Source organism: Sphaerulina musiva, assembly GCF_000320565.1.
Source record: "Sphaerulina musiva SO2202 unplaced genomic scaffold SEPMUscaffold_4, whole genome shotgun sequence".
NCBI classification, from domain to species: Eukaryota; Fungi; Ascomycota; class Dothideomycetes; order Mycosphaerellales; family Mycosphaerellaceae; genus Sphaerulina; species Sphaerulina musiva.
Genome location: NW_016017386.1, coordinates 2,379,063 through 2,396,175, shown reverse-complemented (window position 1 = coordinate 2,396,175; position 17,113 = coordinate 2,379,063). Strand labels below are relative to the sequence as shown.

At 52.9% G+C, this 17,113-nt stretch overlaps 8 protein-coding genes across 8 annotated transcripts; 4 read left to right on the top strand and 4 right to left on the bottom strand.

The window, feature by feature from the left end:
• The first annotated feature begins 419 nt into the window (after positions 1-419).
• Positions 420-1,578, top strand: SEPMUDRAFT_125558 (FAS1 domain-containing protein precursor). The gene has a single exon (XM_016901997.1). It carries the CDS (start codon positions 597-599, stop codon positions 1,143-1,145), a length of 549 nt encoding a protein of 182 aa, XP_016762032.1. The 5' UTR covers positions 420-596; the 3' UTR covers positions 1,146-1,578.
• Positions 1,572-3,230, bottom strand: SEPMUDRAFT_107857 (uncharacterized protein; the record flags this gene model as incomplete). The annotated part of the gene is made up of 4 exons (XM_016900704.1): positions 1,572-2,112; positions 2,137-2,458; positions 2,652-2,995; positions 3,046-3,230. The coding sequence occupies 4 exons, from the start codon at positions 3,228-3,230 to the stop codon at positions 1,572-1,574; spliced, it is 1,392 nt and encodes a 463-aa protein (XP_016762031.1).
• A 1,129-nt stretch (positions 3,231-4,359) lies between these two features.
• Positions 4,360-5,658, top strand: SEPMUDRAFT_149041 (uncharacterized protein). Its single transcript, XM_016905302.1, has 3 exons — positions 4,360-4,662; positions 4,756-5,407; positions 5,467-5,658. Exons 1-3 carry the CDS (start codon positions 4,505-4,507, stop codon positions 5,476-5,478), a joined length of 822 nt encoding a protein of 273 aa, XP_016762030.1. The 5' UTR covers positions 4,360-4,504; the 3' UTR covers positions 5,479-5,658.
• A 748-nt stretch (positions 5,659-6,406) lies between these two features.
• Positions 6,407-7,374, top strand: SEPMUDRAFT_65276 (S-adenosyl-L-methionine-dependent methyltransferase; the record flags this gene model as incomplete). The annotated part of the gene is made up of 2 exons (XM_016909711.1): positions 6,407-6,899; positions 6,962-7,374. The coding sequence occupies exons 1-2, from the start codon at positions 6,455-6,457 to the stop codon at positions 7,372-7,374; spliced, it is 858 nt and encodes a 285-aa protein (XP_016762029.1). The 5' UTR covers positions 6,407-6,454.
• Positions 7,375-7,468: 94 nt separating this feature from the next.
• On the bottom strand, positions 7,469-10,704 carry SEPMUDRAFT_156075 (P-loop containing nucleoside triphosphate hydrolase protein; the record flags this gene model as incomplete). Its single annotated transcript, XM_016907655.1, has 1 exon — positions 7,469-10,704. One exon carries the CDS (start codon positions 10,702-10,704, stop codon positions 7,645-7,647), a length of 3,060 nt encoding a protein of 1,019 aa, XP_016762028.1. The 3' UTR covers positions 7,469-7,644.
• On the top strand, positions 10,585-13,907 carry SEPMUDRAFT_141251 (small oligopeptide transporter; the record flags this gene model as incomplete). The annotated part of the gene is made up of 5 exons (XM_016902958.1): positions 10,585-10,777; positions 11,355-11,779; positions 11,849-11,877; positions 11,949-13,148; positions 13,253-13,907. The coding sequence occupies 5 exons, from the start codon at positions 10,585-10,587 to the stop codon at positions 13,905-13,907; spliced, it is 2,502 nt and encodes an 833-aa protein (XP_016762027.1).
• A 379-nt stretch (positions 13,908-14,286) lies between these two features.
• On the bottom strand, positions 14,287-15,564 carry SEPMUDRAFT_149040 (uncharacterized protein). The gene is made up of 2 exons (XM_016905301.1): positions 15,347-15,564; positions 14,287-15,283 (listed from the first exon to the last, which is right to left on the bottom strand). The coding sequence occupies exons 1-2, from the start codon at positions 15,531-15,533 to the stop codon at positions 14,454-14,456; spliced, it is 1,017 nt and encodes a 338-aa protein (XP_016762026.1). The 5' UTR covers positions 15,534-15,564; the 3' UTR covers positions 14,287-14,453.
• A 617-nt stretch (positions 15,565-16,181) lies between these two features.
• On the bottom strand, positions 16,182-17,043 carry SEPMUDRAFT_8136 (dUTP diphosphatase; the record flags this gene model as incomplete). Its single annotated transcript, XM_016910272.1, has 3 exons — positions 16,182-16,259; positions 16,334-16,818; positions 16,938-17,043. Coding segments are annotated over 3 exons (669 nt in total), but the record flags the coding sequence as incomplete, so codon positions are not given.
• Positions 17,044-17,113: the final 70 nt, after the last annotated feature.

Here is a 17,113-nt window from a genome sequence, read left to right as displayed (position 1 = left end):
AGGACAGGAAGGTTTGCCACGCATGCTCCAAAGTGTATGTACCTCCAGTAGAGGCAGCGCGATGGCGGCGCGTCAGCACGAGACGAGACAGGGTCCATGTCCATTCACTTACATTCCTTGGCGCTGCTCTGCACTGCACCAGTAAGTGCCTTGATGCGCACGAAAATTGGAGTATACCATCAGCCTGTCTGATACCGCGTTGTGCCCTGCTTGGAGCAATATTCGAAGCACCTCCTGGGTGCTGAGGATGTCCATATTTTATAGATACATAGGTGTACATACGTGTATAGCACTGACCTCGTGGACAAGTCTACCTCTGGTACATGTATGTAAGCCGCATGACGTATCTCAGACCTGTACAACGTAGGTTGTATACCATCTGTCGTTCATCTATACATGTACCTCCTAATTGGAGCCAATTCCATCCATACCACTCCTCTGATGCCTTCAAGCTATAACTAACAAAGGGAGTAATCAAGGAGCCTCCTCACGTTTTGACACCGAATATGCGCACATACAGTATCGCATCATCCCTCCTCGTACTCACGGTCTTCTCATACGCCCATCTCCACCCCTTGCCACAGCAAGTCCCCATCATGGACCAGTCCGACACCAACACGCCCGGCATCCAACTCCCTTCCTCTGATGACGGCTCTACCACGCCTCCTCCACCTCCGCAACACAATCTCATCTTGTCCGATGTTATGGGCAACTCCCGCAGCTTCAACATCTTTGCCGGCTTCACACGCGACATCGACTCCGTGTCCACCCGTCTAGACTCTTCCTCCTCCAATAGCACCATCCTCGCGCCTCTCAATAAAGCCATCACCGCCCTACCACGGAAGCCGTGGGAAGATCCGAGAGAGTACGCTGCACTCGGAGCCGATGCTTACGAGGGCAAGGATGGCGAGGATAGAGCACATCGTAATTTGCGGAGGTTCACAGAAGCGCACATTGTGCCCGTGAGTCCGTGGCAACAGGGCGAGAAGGTGAAGAGTCTGGGAGGAAGTACGTTGTGGTGGGAGGTGAAGGAGGACGGGAAGGCGTATGTGCAGCCTGGGGATGTGGAGGTGGAGAGAGTGGCGAATAGGGTGAAGAATGGGCAAGTGTGGGTGCTGAAGGAGGTATTGCAGGTTGCGAGTTGAGCAAAATCACTCGTTTCCCTCTCTCTCTCCGTCGTGAGATGGACATACATGATGAGGAGGACGACGACGACGACGAAGTTATGAATGATACGAAGTGACGATCTTCACGAGGGTTGTGGGTACACTTTTCAATAAGGTATGATGAGGGAATGATTGAACCAAGAGCAGCGCTCGTTGCCTCGCTTTACAGAGTCACAACAACAGACTTTGCTTCATCACGCCTCACTTCACGTCTACCTCGTACCCGACGTAAGCATACCTCAAGGACCAACAAAACAAAGTCTTGGCGTGGCTTGAAGTAAGGTGGGACCATATCGACAAATGTGGATAGATATAATCACACAACGTCTCCGAAGAGCAACGACCGGCTTCTTCCACCACACTCCCATTCATCCCATTCATCCCATTCATCCATTACAAGACAGATCAACCCCTCTTGAACATCCACCCCCTCCTTCCCTTCTCCGCCCTCCACCCTTTTCCCACATCATCGCCCTCATTCCCCGTGATATTCAAGCTCCGTTTACACACCCCACAGTACAATTTGCAACCTTGTGGCGGCAGACCCCAAACCTCGGTCAACACCTTGGGAAAACACATGGTAGAGTGGTACTTTTTGGGGGCTTTGCCAGACTTGGGAACGCAGGGTTGGATGTAAGTGAGGAGTTGGGAGTGGCAGCCTGGATGGGGGCCCGAGTGACCGATGGAGCAAAACATCTGTTGGAGAGATGAACAGTAAGTGGTGGTTAGTTGTGTCTCTGCGGTTTGGTGACATGAGAGAGCGGGGGGGAGGTAGAGAGGGATGGACTGACTGTGCACATGGCGAGATAGTCGTGTGGTGGACCCACGCGAAGTGGGAGGATTCGAATGGAATTTAAGTGGCGTCGGTGCTTGGAGACTAGGAACAGTCGATAAGCTAGAGTAGGTGGCTTTTGTCGCTGGTGGATGGTTTTCTCTTTCGTAAAAGCTGTCGATGTTGACAGTACCTTACCGTAGGTATCTCCAGGTGTGCGGGTATAAGGGAGTGTATGGCAAACTGTTTGTACAGATCATATGACAATTGCCATTCCTGGCAACAGCAATGTCGACTTCAGGATGAACACCAGCATAAGCTTGAACCATAGCCTGAGGCCAGTAGTGAATGAAGTGATTGCTAGTTGGTTGCTTAGAAGGCCCTCGCAGTATACTACATGTACATTCAATGGTGTTCACTGATATTTGTTCACAATCGACCCGCTCAGGTATTCCTGCGCGCCCTGTCTTTCCTCCACGATCACCAGATAATGCAAAGCACGCGCCATAGATGCACGGTTCTTGGGGAAAATTGTCTCATAGGTTACAAATACGATATCACGCGACCAGCGAGGGATATATATGGTAGGTATGATCGTATCAGTCGCATTTCGGTTCCATGAATCCTCTAGACCCCACCACTACTAACCCTCTTGCACCATCTACAGGCCCTGGCTCTCCAACTGATAATCTTGCCACACGTACTACACATACTTTCCGCACTACTCGTCAGGATCGACTTCCCCTCCGAATCCACCCCCTCGAACCGGATGCCCTTTCGTCGTCTCTGTCCCAGCGAACCATCTGCCGTCGTAATTCGTGAAATCGTACCCGCGCCCCCACAGGCCTCGTCCAAACGCTCCAGCTGCTCCCACACATATGCGGAGAAGGAGCGACTGTCTCGTAGCGGAGTGTCAAACAGAGGACTCTGCAGTGGTTCTGGAACCTGTCTCATTCTGGTTCGTGCGATTCGCTTCTTGATCTTCATGCTGCTTTCTCGTTCAATACCGTCATCCCACTCGACGGCCAGTCTTCTTGGGGTAGGGGATGTTTCTTCACTTCATCAGGTGTCGGTAGGGGCAAGACGTGCGGCGCTGGTCGAACATACTCTGGATGCGAGGGATGGTCCCGCGGTATGGCCAGTTTGGGCATCGTAGCGGGCGCGATGTGGAAGATGCTCTCGGTCTTGGTCTTGGTGGAGGATGAGAAGCAATTGCCCATTTTGGTGCGGAGTTTCGACTTCATGGTAGAAGGCGAAAACCAAACGGTAGCAAACAAGGCCTCGGGGGACATTTAAGACAGCCTGTCTTCAGTTATGGGCAACGGCGGCAGGCCAGAACTCAGGGGAGTCACAAACACTACCTCCTTCCCAGCTCCTGTCCCGTCAAGCCGCTGTGAGGTACCTGCCTTCCACCTACACGACCTACCTAGGACCTTTATATATTGCCCTGCATGAGGGTCCGAGGGACAGCATTCCCTTGATAAGTGAAGAGTCTGCAGAGAGCAACAAGCACCAAAAATATAGCTGAGATCCCGAGGGCGGCCCAAAAAGAAAAGATAGTTTTTCGGGGGGAGGTGGTGTCCAATTGATGGCTCGAAAGGCCTATCCATATGCCTGCACCAACATGAAGTATATCTGGCGGAGTCTGGCCGGAATGATAGAGCGCTGTTGGGTTTCAGCTAAGTTTAATGACAGATCATGGTATCCTGACGCCGCGTGATGCAGCCGATCAAGTGGAGGGTGGCAAGCAAATGATCATACTCTGGAATCTGGAGTACCTCACTAGTGGTGGAGTACATTCAACCCAATGTACTACCTCCTACAGTCTACAGCTCAGGTACCTTTTATGTACAGTAGGTAGCTGTAGATACCTAGGTATTTTGGGGAGATGGGTGGGTAGGCAGGCTGGTAGGTACAGACCGTACACGGCGTACAATTGGTAGGGAGGTAGGGAAATACCTGGAATATAGCCTGTATAGGGGACTCTGTTGGTGCCTCAGGTAGATAAGGGAAGAAGCCAAAATTGGCACAGTTCCAGACTTCCAGTTGGCCCTTGGGAATAGAAAGTCCATCGCTGCGCCCTCTTGGCCCTCTTCCAACATGAATTTCAATTGACATGATCAATGATATACATACCTACATAGGTACATACGTGTACCTAGTAGGAGGTACCTATGTACCTGTAGAACTTTCAATAATGTCATTGTAGGTGAAGTACCTACAGTAAGGGTAATGAATAACCTAATTCATAATGACGCTGAATCAGCACGCCAAGGAAGCACGCTAAACCTGTTCCTGTCAGCTTACACCTAAGGTCCTGTAGCTGTCTGGCAGCTCTCGGTCGGTGGCTGGGAGGACTGTCTCAATCCCAATTCCTGTCTGTTCATCACCACCACTACCGCCACCACCACCACCACCGCCGCCGCCCTTCTCCACCTCGCCGACGTGCGCATCTCAGTCGCATTGCCCTCGCGCATCCAACGACACCCTCGTGGCACTTCCACCCCCGACACCGACCCATTGACCAAGCCACACATTCCATCGCAAAGTCTGCCTGCGCGAAGCGATGGCCGACACCGAGGGAGAGATCATGGTCGAGGACGATACGGCGGTGGATGAGACGATGGGCATGGCCGAGAATGTGGAAACCGTCGTGGATGAGACTGCGCCGGGCGGCCTCGAGGACATTGAGCCTACTATTCCACCTCGCACCACTTTTCTAGAGTGAGTGACGACGATGTATATCTCGTGGTATCTAAATGGATACATGTTGCGATTTGCATCATGCATGGAAATTGACCACCTCCGTCTCGACAGCTACATGCGCTCCCCCATCGTCGAGCTCATCATCGGCTCCGGCAACACCCAGTCCACCCTCTACGCCCACCAAGGACTTTTGGAAAGCTCGCCATTCTTCGCCGAAGCCTGTGCACACTTCTCCGATTCCGCCTCGCGTCGGCGCATTGAATTGCAGCAGGACGACGAGGCTGCGATCGCTTCTGTCCTCGAGTACCTGTATAAGACGGATTACTTCCCCAGCCTCCAGGGTAGCACCAACCTCGAGTACGATCCAACTGTGCCATCGCCCGACAATGATGGTATCGGTCTGTTGCGACACGCCCGCGTCTACACACTTGCACAAAAATTTGGCCTTCCCCAGCTTGCAGCACTTGCGCATAAGAAGATCCACCTGACCCAGTCCACGGCCAAGGGCGAGATCGCATACGCGCGTTTCGTCTATAAGGAGACTAGCGTCGACGATGAGAGCATCAGAAAGCCCGTGGCCGCATTCTGGGCCACCAGGAGTCATGTGTTGCGTCACGAGGCCGAGCATGAGTTCAAGAGAATGTGTCTCGAGTTTCCACAATTCGGTTTCGATGTGCTCAGCTTGGTGCTCGATGCACAGGAGAAGCGAAGCAAGCGAGCGGAAGATAGCACTGCTGGGCCTGCTGGTAGAAAGAGGCAGAGGGTATGCTATTATCATCATTCCACCGAGTCAAGAAGGTTACGAACTGACGTATTTCCCAGACTGTGCTGTAAGAAGCATCGCAGAGCGACAATGTATCCATTTACCTGTACGAATGTAGAGTGCTGCTGGACTCCCTCCTGTACCCTGGGTCTGGTATGGGCGCACTCGGTAGACGCCATCTCAGACTACGCAGTGAGCAGAATGACAGCTTCGCAAGACTTCCAACTTGCTGCCTAATAAGCTACCAAAGCCAGCCTTGTTCCAGCCCGTGCACTTCTGAAACTAACGAAACACTACTTCCTGTCCACAGGACCACAGCTGCCGCTGTCAGACTAATAAGCTCCAGTACATGTAAGCAGAGCCAACGAAGCTCAATCAAGCTACCCATGTTCGAAGCTGTCCCTGGCGCCTGGAAAGGCAGAACTTACCAGCCAGGCATCATTCAAACACACCTCCTATGTGTGTATCGACCACATATATGTGCAGTTCCACCCTTCCTCTGTCACACCACCAACACCACCATCACCACTTCGTCAAGAAAAGACGCATGTATGTGCTGTAATGTTTACACGACTTCGATCCTTGTCAAACCGCGGCCTCCCTACCCTTCATCCCCCGGAAGCACCGGCGACAACAGCAGCGGGCGACGACCGAAAATCAATTCCAGTACACGACGAGAGCTTCTCATTCCGTCTGGACATCCCGACCCCCGACAGTGACATTTACGACAGTTTTGAGCAGGCACAAGAAAAGAAAGAAGAGGAAGAATACCTGTTGCGGAGTGCGTGTTTTGATCCTGATCCCATCGAGTTATTGTCCTTTGACGATAATACGTTGAGGGGCTACTTGGATCTGGATACTCCTCTTTGTGGTGAGAGAGGAGACGATTGGGCTGGATTGGTGCAGTCGGCGGCCGTGGACGTGCACCTGGAGGCAGAGGGGGAGCAAGACGGTCTTAGTGCTCCTGCTGTCGATACTGCAGTTGATACTACCACTGCTGCTGACACTGATATTGCTACTGAGACTGATACTGGTGTTGCTACAAATATGCATATCAACGATTCTGCCGTTTCATTGTCTCCACCTTCTGCTACTCCTACACAACAACAACAGCAGCTGCAACAGCCGCTGCAGCAGCAAGAGTACGACAACATCGGAACTCGATACAAATCTCTGGAAGATTCGCCTCTCGGTGCAATAGACTTTGCTACGACCAGGAAAGCTCTGGGAAATGTCAAAGGATTGAAAGTGCTGGATTTGGCTTGTGGTATCGGGAGATGGGCGAGGTGGTGTGTTGAGCATGGAGACGCAGAGAGGGTGGTGGGAATTGACATTTCGAAGACTATGGTAGAAGGCGCGAACGAGATGAAGACGAATTTGACAGATGAGAGGTTGAAGGAGAGGTTGGAGTTTCGTGTGGGGGACTGTAGTGTGCCTCTGAGTGAGGAAGAGGGAGGAAGAGGCTTTGATCTGGTGCTGGGGTCTTGGTATCGTGAGTTACCTGTGCTTTTGTCGCTCGGAACATGATGGTGCTAACGGTAATAAAAACAACAGTGAGTTGCGCACCCAACCGCTCCACCCTGGTCACGATGTTTCGCAACATTTTCAATAATCTCAAACCTGGCGGACGCTTCATTGGTGTGGTTCCCAACTCCTTCTGTCCCATGTACGAGCCATATGAGTACTACGATCTTCGTATGTCACCACTGGAGGAAGTCGAGCCGGGAGCGTGGAAGTGCAAGTTTGAGTATCTGCCAGACGAAAATGTGGTGTTTGAGACATATGCTCGCGTACACTCTCTGTATGAAGAGGCTGCAGAAGAAGCGGAGGCAGGGATGAGAAGAAATATCAGATGGATACCATATATCTTGCCTCCAGGTGATGATCGGGAAGACAGTGGCTATTGGGATGCGTGGAAGTTGAGGCCGCACTCTGTTGTTATCGAGTGTGTGAGACCCAGGTTATAGTTAGGTATGTAGAAATAATGTGGGCACCTACCTGTATTGACTAGATATTTATGGATCACGATCAGTAATTCCACTTCTCCACGCATCAAACCCTCGAGAGCTTTTTTCATCATTAAGCCATTCGAGCCAACGATGTTTCACTTGATTATTACCAAGACTATGGTATCTGGCCAAATCGAGCCGATCGTATCACATGATCTAGTTCTGGAGTCCTCCTTCCTCACTGGAACCATTATTTCATCATGAGTTCCTTCGGATGAAGAGGTAACGTCAACGCCTCCTCCCAATAATTGGCTTCACCACTGCCGAACCCCCTTTGGCACCATTGAGCTTCTTCTTCGCGCCCATCACCACAGCACTCTTCCCGCCCACTGCATCTCCACCTGTTCCTTTCGCCAGAAGATCGGCCTCCTCTCTCGCTCTCCTCCGATCCTTCTCAATCTGAATCTCCAGCTCAGCCTTCTTGCTATACTCCACCTCTCTCCTACCCTTGACAGCAGAGTAGCCCTTCTCCTTGACCGAATAGAACACCCCACCCAAGTCTGCCAGCCAATGCGCGTCAACAGCAGTAGCCACAGACATGTACTCTTTACTGGTGAGAATGAGTTCATGATACACGACATAATCCGGTGGATCGCCCGAGTTATACAACGCAGACGTGGGGTGCAGGTTCATGGTCACGCTCGTCCGAAGATTGATATACTCTCCCAACCCCTTCCGCTTGGCAGCTTGAGCGTAGTAGCCAGAACAAATGCATTGTCTGACGATATCGAGGTCGTAGCCGCAGGACTGGATGGCCATTTTGGAAGACGTCATGATGTCTGAAATTTGTTGCCGGATTTCTTCGGCTCGCCGGAGGGCTTTGGGGTGCAGGAAGTGTTTGACACACCAGCCATCCCTCCGGCCGTTGAAGAGCCATTGTTGGTACACGGTGAGAAGAGTGAGATGGTCCGAGTCGTGCACAAAGAATTTTTCGCGCGCGGCGTCGGCTTCTTCGAGGCGTTCTTTGGGCCGGTAGAAGACAGAAGGAACAGAGAGCATGGCGACAATGGTGATCATTTCTTCGGAGCAGGAGTATATTGAGGAGGAGGTAATGACGAGTTTCGCGAGGGAGGGGTCCATGGGGAAAGAAGTCATGAGGCGGCCAAGGTCGGTGAGCTCTCCGAGGTTGGTGAGAGCCCCAAGCGCCCAGAGGTCGAAGAGGGAGGTTGTGATGGTGTCCTGAGGAGGAGGGTCCATGAAGTCGAAGTCAAGGAGATCTTTCACTCCGAGGGATTTGAGGAGGAGGACTGTGTTGGCCAGGTTGGTGCGCTGGATTTCGGGAATTGTAGCGATGTAGAGTTCTTCCTTGAAGGCGCGCTCGGTATAGAGGTGAAACGCTCGCCCCGGTCCTGTACGTCCCGCACGGCCTGCTCGCTGTGAAGCGTTGGCTTGGCTGACAGGCGTGATCTGGAGAGTGTCCATTCCCATGCGCGGGTTGTAGACTTTGAGTTTGCTGAAGCCACAGTCGACAACATACATAATACCATCGACGGTGAGAGAGGTTTCGGCGATGTTCGTGGCGACAATGACTTTGCGCACACCAGGTGCGGCTCTGTCGAAGATCTTGGCTTGCAGGTCTGCCGGCATTTGCGAGTAAATGGGGAGAATGCTGAGCTTGGGCGGGTCGTTGAGTTGAGCGAGCCTTTCAGCCACCAGTTCGCATGTGACTTCAATATCTTCCTGGCCCGTCATGAAGACGAGAATGTCTCCCGCCCCTTGACTGACATGTATCGCAAGCACTTGGCGCACGGCGCTGTCCACGTAGTCTTCGCAGGGCGATCTGGAGTACTGTATATCGACGGGAAATGTTCTTCCTGGGATGAAGAATTCCGGTGCGCCGCCATAGAAACGTGAAAAGCGCTCAGAGTTCATCGTTGCTGAAGTGACGATGAGCTTCAGATCTCGCCGTCGCGCAAGGACTTTCTTGATCAAGCCCATCAAGACGTCAGTATTCAATGCACGTTCGTGGGCCTCGTCCATGATAATGCAGCTATACTGATCCAGATCGGGGTTCGTCAAAGACTCTCGCAGCAACACGCCATCAGTCATGTATTTGATCGTCGTTTCTTTACTCGTGCAGTCCTCGAATCGAATGGCGTATCCTACAGTGCCTCCCAGTGGCACTTCCATCTCCTCACTGACACGCTTGGCAACAGACATGGCTGCCACACGTCTCGGCTGCGTACATCCAATCATGCCACTCTTTGCGTAGCCATCCTCGTGCAAGAACTGAGTCAGTTGCGTCGTCTTTCCCGACCCCGTCTGTCCGACCACAATCACCACCTGGTTGTCTCGAATCACACGCAACAGATCCTCTCGCACAGCAAAGGCCGGAAGGTACTCTCTCTGCTCTCGCAAAGACTTCGTCCTGGAAAAGTCTGACTGCCCGGCATCCTGCTTCTTCATATGTTCAGCAAACTTGCTCCCCTTATGCTTGACCTCCTCTTGGCCTTCCCCAACAGCAGGAGCGGCAGAGTCAGCATCCTCCTCCTCCTTGACGCCCGTGAGATTCCCCAGCGTAGTTCCCGCCGCACTCGTCGCCTCTTGGGCCTGCTTCTGCCTCTCCTTCTGCTGCCTCCTCTCCCGCACCACTTTGCTTCCCTTCTTTGCAAACACGGCCATATCACTCTGCGGATCCTTAACGGCACTCACGGGCTCCAGCTGTTTCGTAAACACCGTCTTCCCATCCAAGAATGGCGGTTTCAGATCATGCACCAGCAAATGCACTCTTGTGTCTTCACTCTCGTCATCCAAGCTATTGAAGTTGTCCCTCGTCTGCGCCACGCTCGACGCGAGCATGCGATTCGTTTCCCAGGCGTCATTGTCCTTCTGTCGCTGGAGAAACTTGGGGTTCACCTTGGCTCTCACGGCCATTTTCTTCTCCAGCAGTTCCTTCTCGCGCTCCTGGTCGGCCCATGTCGTATCTTCGGTGCCTCCAAAGGGGTTGTGAGTCTCGTCGCCGAGGACAGCGCCATCTTCGCCGTAGTTGTACCAGTCGCGGTCTAAGGCGGCGGCGTCGTCGTCGTTGACGCCCGCTTCAGGGCCGTCAAACTCTTGCTGGTGGGGATGAGAGGTGGTCGGTGTTCGATCTCGGTCTCTCCGCTTGTGCTTGTCCTTGTCGTGCGGTATTCGGCGACCGGAAGTGAGTGATGGCGGTGGTGCGGCGAAATGCTCGTGGTTGTCGTCGTGGGAACGGTGGTGGTGATGGTGGTGGTGGTGGTGGTGGTGGTGGTAGGCACTGTCGTCGTCGATGCGACGCCGTTTGGCCTCTCTACCGTCGCCAGCCATGATGATGATGATGCGCCCCCAGGGAAGTGGAAGAGTCTTGGCTACTCACATGCTATGCTATGCGACGCTGTGCGTATGTCTCCAAACAGCGCCAACATAGATCCCAATGTAAATACTGTGATACGCACGACAGGGTATAGATCATGATATGTCGAGTTAAGGTAAGGTCAGGTTCTGTCGTCGGGACTCGGCGCCGAATACGAACTTCTAGTGCCCGCTTAGCCCGCTTCCACTTTGGCTTCACTTAGGGTTAAGGGTTACAACAACAGTAACAAAACTAACTAAATTGGTACTGAACGGACCACTATGGCCTATTCTCTAATTCATATTGCCTGCAAGAGATTTCAAGAAGATAATATTGGCCGCAGACCGTAGACGGGCGACTGACATGCCCTATCTAGGTAGGCTATCATATCTTCCCCATCCAGTATAGCGGTCGACATCCCCGTAGGAAGGGATTATACCATATTCTGTTCATCGTCCAAGAATTGCCCGCTGCCTCGTTCTCACTCTGGGCATAATACTAATTACCAGCCTCTTTTCCGCTATGAAGTTGCCTATATCTAGTACTAAGCGATCCGAAGATCATGGTACGATCGAACAGTCCCATTCTCTCCACGAACATTCTGGCTCCCCAGTCAAGTCCCTAGCTATTGAAGGAATCCGTAGCCTGCAGAAGAACCACCAACATGACCCAAACCTTCCTGACGATGAGATGGAAGCTCTGCAAGAGGCGGCCAAAACCAACAGTCTCGAAAAAGTGGTCGTGGTGGAGACAACCTTCACAGAAGACTCGCCGTATGATTCCGTTCGAGCAGCAGTGAGGAATACCGATGGCGAGGAGGTTGCAAACACCTTACGAGCCTGGGTTCTGGGGTTCCTCTTCGTCACAGTTGCAGCGGCGGTGAATATGTTTTTGAGCATGCGGTCTCCTGCAATCACAATTCCTACCGTGGTCATTATGCTTCTGGTGTACCCCGTGGGCTGCTTGTGGGCCAGAGTGATGCCTGCAAAGACATTCCACACTTTGGGACTCACGTGGACGTTGAATCCAGGACCGTTTACAATCAAAGAGGTAACGAGAAACCGCTTCTTCTGCTGCCTCCTTTTCGTGCCTATGACTGACTGGAGTCTGGTCCTACAGCACGCTGTTGTCACCCTGATGGCCAATGTGTAAGTGAGAACAACAGGTCGAGGACATTTCTATTATTGCTCACTCTTCGACCTGCTGCTACCTTTTTTAGAACATATGGCTATGCATACAGTACCGACGCCTTGCTCGCATTGGACGCCAAGCCCCTATACAATCTGAGCATGGGCTGGGGATTCCAGCTGCTCTTCACGCTCTCGTCGCAGGTCATCGGAATTGCCATTTCCGGCCTATTCAGACGTTTTCTGGTGTGGCCAGCCGCACTGATCTGGCCAGCCAATTTCAGCCAAACCACGCTTCTCTACGCCCTGCACGACAAAAGCTCCATGGATCCTGCACAGACCAATGGCTGGCGAATCTCTGGCTATCGATACTTTGCATATGTGGCACTGGCCTCCTTTGTCTGGTATTGGTTTCCGGGTGTAATCTGGCAAGGCCTGTCAGTCTTCTCCTTCGTGACGTGGATTCGACCGAATAATGCCACTCTCAATCAGCTCTTTGGCGGCTTCACGGGTCTCTCCTTGATACCGCTCACCTTGGACTGGACCTACGTGACGGGCTATCTCGGCGACCCTCTTCTGTCTCCGACCTTCTCGCATCTCAACACTCTCGTGGGACTCATCATCTTCGTCATCGTCGCGACCATCGGTATCAGCTTTAGTGGCGCTTTGTACACCGATTACCTTCCCATCAACACATCTTCCACATTCGATAATACACAAAGTGCCTACAACGTCACCAAGGTCATGGGGGCGGGCTTCACATTCGACGAAGCAAAGTACAAAAGCTACTCTCCACTCTTCCTCGCGCCCACCTTCATCCTCAATTATGGACTGTCGTTTGCAGCTCTCATGGCAAGCATCATCCACACCGCTCTATTCCACGGCAAAGAGATCTGGTATCGACTCCGCGCAGCGCGAAATCAAGAGCCTGACGTCCACATGCGACTCATGGCCAAGTACCGCGAAGCCCCAGACTGGTGGTATCTGGTCCTCTTCGTCGTGTCCGTCGGTATGGGACTCGGCACCGTTCTCGGCTATCCCTCTCAACTCCCCTGGTGGACATACTTCGTCTCTCTCCTCCTCGCCCTCGTCTTCGTCATACCCTGCTGTATGATTATGGGCATCACCAACATTCTCCTCTCGCTCAACGTCATCTCGCCCTTTTTAGGAGGTTTCATGATCCCGGGAAAACCCATCGGCGTCATGATTTTCAAAGTCTACTCCACCATTGTGCTCGGTCAAGCACAAACATATACTTCTGATTTGAAGTTTGCGCATTACATGAAAATTCCGTAAGCAGAAACATCCATATCATCCTACCAACCACCTCTTGTCGGCTTCTTTCTCTTGTGTCACTAACATTCATCCCTCCCTCTCTCTCTTCCCAATCCCACAGCCCCCGAACGACCTTCACATGCCAAGTGCTCGCCACCATCTGGGCCGCCATTGTCCAAATCTCCACCATGAACTGGACCCTCTCCAGCATCCCCGAAGTCTGCACCGCCACCCAAAAAGACCACTTCACCTGTCCCAACGGCCGAACTTTTTTCTCCTCCAGTATCGTCTGGGGCCTGATCGGACCCAGCAGAATGTTTGGCAAAAACAGCATCTATCACGCCTTTAATTATTTCTGGCTATTAGGCGCTCTCTTACCGGTGGCGTTTTATATACTGCTCCGCAGCGTTCCGCGGAAACATCACAGAGGGTTGAGGTGGTTACATGCACCGGTGATGTTGGGGGCGATGGCGTGGTTACCTCCTGCGACGCCGTTGTCGTTTAGTAGTTGGGCCATCGTGGGGCTCATCTTCAACCATGTCATCAAGAGCAGGTTCGGAGGGTGGTGGTCACATTATAACTATCTCACCGCCGCGGCGCTCGACTGTGGGTTGTTGATTTCGACCGTAGTAATCTTCTTGGTGATTACCTTGCCCAATGCAAAGGTACCGCAGTGGTGGGGAAATGTCCAAGTGTTCGAGACGATGGATTCAATGGGGACGGCGGTGAGGAAGACTGTGGGAGATGGAGAGACTTTTGGACCGGCGGCGTGGTGACTTACGCTTGTGCTGGACGTAGCCACACGTTTGACTTCATGGTGGGTTTGTGGGTTAGTGACAATTTGACATATACCCGCTGGAGGGTCAGTAGTGCACTATACTCACGATGCGACATGTCTGACGACTTTATCCCATCGACCATGCATTCAACTTGGAGCGAGCGTCTCACATGTAGTCGAGTGCATTGTGTTCGGAAATGAGGTCGACCGGCTTCTGGCAAGTCTCGTGCTCATGTCCTGGCATGCATGCAGTTGGGAGGCAATGTGCTACATCGAGATTCTTGTCAGACTAGCTGGGTTGACGGGGCGGACAGCCGGCAAGGTGACATCAACAAAGCGAATGTGGGAGTGGTTCTGGATGATGAGTTTCCTTGCCGTGGAACTAGACCAGACCCTTCGAGGATACGAACAGACACTCAGTGAATCAAACATGGTGCACGATCATGAGCGCCGTCCCTCTATCATGCGAGCCCCGTCGACTTTGGGGCTCCATCATGCGTTCTTGGTCGGCACCACCCTCTTCCTTGCTCCTGCAACAGACTAACTACCTACTCGCAGGTAATAGTCTCTCAACCTTCTTTACCAGCCGATCCCCGTCCTTCCCCAGATAAGTCCCATTCATCATCGTTTGTCTCTTGATCACATTCAGAATCTCCACCTCATGGATCTTCTTTCCATTCAACAGACCCTCATTGTCATATTGCCCCCCAACAAGAACCTTGGTGAGAGCTTCGCTCTCAGCCTGACTCAGCCTTTGCGATCCACGACCTCTGTTGTTATTCGCAGGATTGGTGACGAGTGTGAAGCGATCATGAATGGTAGCTATAGGTTGACTGGCCAAAGGGACTCCAGTGCCTCTGCCTTGTAACACGAGACGTTGGGCCGTTACCGATGAAGCTTGGGGACGGACAGGGAGGCCCAGAGGTCGAGCATCTTTCATTATGGAGCGGAGTCGTGCTTCGCCTTCCAATGGTCCTCTTGACGATCTCGGCGCAGAAGCCTGCTCCAATACACTCTGTCCCCCTTCAGCAGGCTCTTGCACCTCATGTGGATTTCTCGTTCCTTGCGGTCTGGAATGTTCGTTTCGCACTCTTTCATCAGATCCCGAGAATCGACCTACACCTTGTGCATTGACGCCTTCTCGTCCAGCAGAGATATTCTCGCCCATTCGTCCTCCTGCACCCAGACTGGTTGGAGTCTCCGTGAAGCCCGCGCTCACAGTGGGCGGCGAGGGATTCGTTTGATTTGTGCCAGCTAGACTGCCGGGGCCCGAAGTAGGGTCGCCGGGGGGAGGACCTCGTTGTAAGGCGGAGATTTCATTGGAAATGATTTGGGCGCGAGCTCTTTTGGTGGGTGCGGGTTGTATCTGCGGTCCTTTTCACCGTGACGTTTTAGTTCATCTCTCGACGGTAACGAAGAAGAAGACTCGAAATATACCATTGTTCTCTGCACGCTTTGCACTGTCCTTGATGGCAGGAGATCCATCTTCAGGTCGCAGCTCGTCCGCCTGTTGGCGCCGCGCATGGTGGAAGCATCGCACGCATTGCCCACTTCCCGCGTACTGTGATTGAATCACCTGTCGCTCCGCTAGACTCAGCGCGGTGTACGCGCGTCTGGTAATCATCGTGTGTAGTATACTACCTAGGTAGTTAAGGTATGTCATTGGCAAGACACGCCCTGATGCATGGGTTGATGGAGTCAAGGTGCGGACCTCCGACCGCGCTAGTGAGCTTGGCGAGCCTTCACATGCATCTTCCAGGTCAAGTTAACTACAGGTACCTACTTGTACGGGAAGACGTTCAATACTTGCATGCTTTCGTTTCGAGCTGCTATTGATTCTGCTACTGGCGTATTTTGATGCTGCTACGATGCTCGGCGGCGAAGGAAACGCGCTCATGCATCCTCGATCCAGGTGATCATCTCCACGTCTCGGTCTCTGTTTTGCGACACTTCTCACGTTCAGTCTTCGGCGGCAGTTGACCTGTACCTTAGTGAAGGGTTGCATTTCGTCTTATACACCAAGAAACCCTCTGTGCTCATGGGTACTGCGGAGCCACATGTTCCGCAGGGTATCCATTGGCCGACATGTACTGCGTCAAAAAGCGCTGTGGCTAACGCCTACTCCTCGCGGACCACAACATGCAATCGATGGACCAGGAATGATCAACCGACAGGCTCCAGGTATCCGCGCTGCGTTCTATACTGTGGGTGGTGCGGGAGGGGCACCTGCCATCGTCGCAGACTGTATAGTCGGCAGAGTGCCACCGAATCCTCCCGTTGAGCCAAAGCCTCCTGCACCGCGAACTGTCTGCTCTAGCTCAGCGACTTCGACAATTTCTGGGGTGTAGATCTAGAGGCGCGAGTATTAGTTGTCATTCTCTCCGAAAATACACATCATGGAGGCAGCATGTGGATATAGCTCACCCTCTCCACAATCAACTGTGCCACTCTCTCGCCCACGTCGACCTTGAAATCGACGTCGCTGAAATTGAACAGCAAGACTTTGACCTGGCCTCGGTAGTCTGCATCGATGACCCCAGCCCCCGTGTCGATGCTATGCTTCGCAGCGAGTCCACTTCTCGGCGCAACTCTTCCATACGTGTTGACAGGTAAGGCAATGCTGATGTCGGTATCGACCAATGCCTTCCCACGCGCGGGAATCACAGCTTCCTTGGATGCGTAAAGATCGTAGCCCGCGGAGAATGCAGAGCCACGCGTCGGCACCTTGGCGGTGGGAGAGAGGAGTTTGACTTGAATGGCTGGCGGGGGCGGTTCAAGGGCGGACATGGAAGGCAGGGCGGGCAACGCGGTCGCGGTCGCATTGAGAGGGGCGGACATCTCGGACAGCGGGTTGGGCAGTTGCGTCGTTTGTGGTGTGGGTGTAGCAGCTTGAGGATCGTTGATCAATGCTGGACATTCAGACACGTATCAGTCTCAGTAGTGCATCATGTACCGCACGCAGGTCAGGGAGTGAGTGCGACGAGTCGGGACATCTGTGAATAAGATGATGGTTGGGAGAGGTTCCCACCTGCGACACTGAGGTTCGGTGCAGCCTCGGTGTACTTTGTCCGTTTGGGCAAAGGTGAGCCGGGGAGAGAGGGCGCGTCGTGGTGAGCTGGGGTCTGATCGGCCATGGTGCAAGGCGGGGGGGAGGCAAGGAAAGGGAAGTGAAGGGAAGGGAGACTTCTGGTGTGTCCAGCGCAG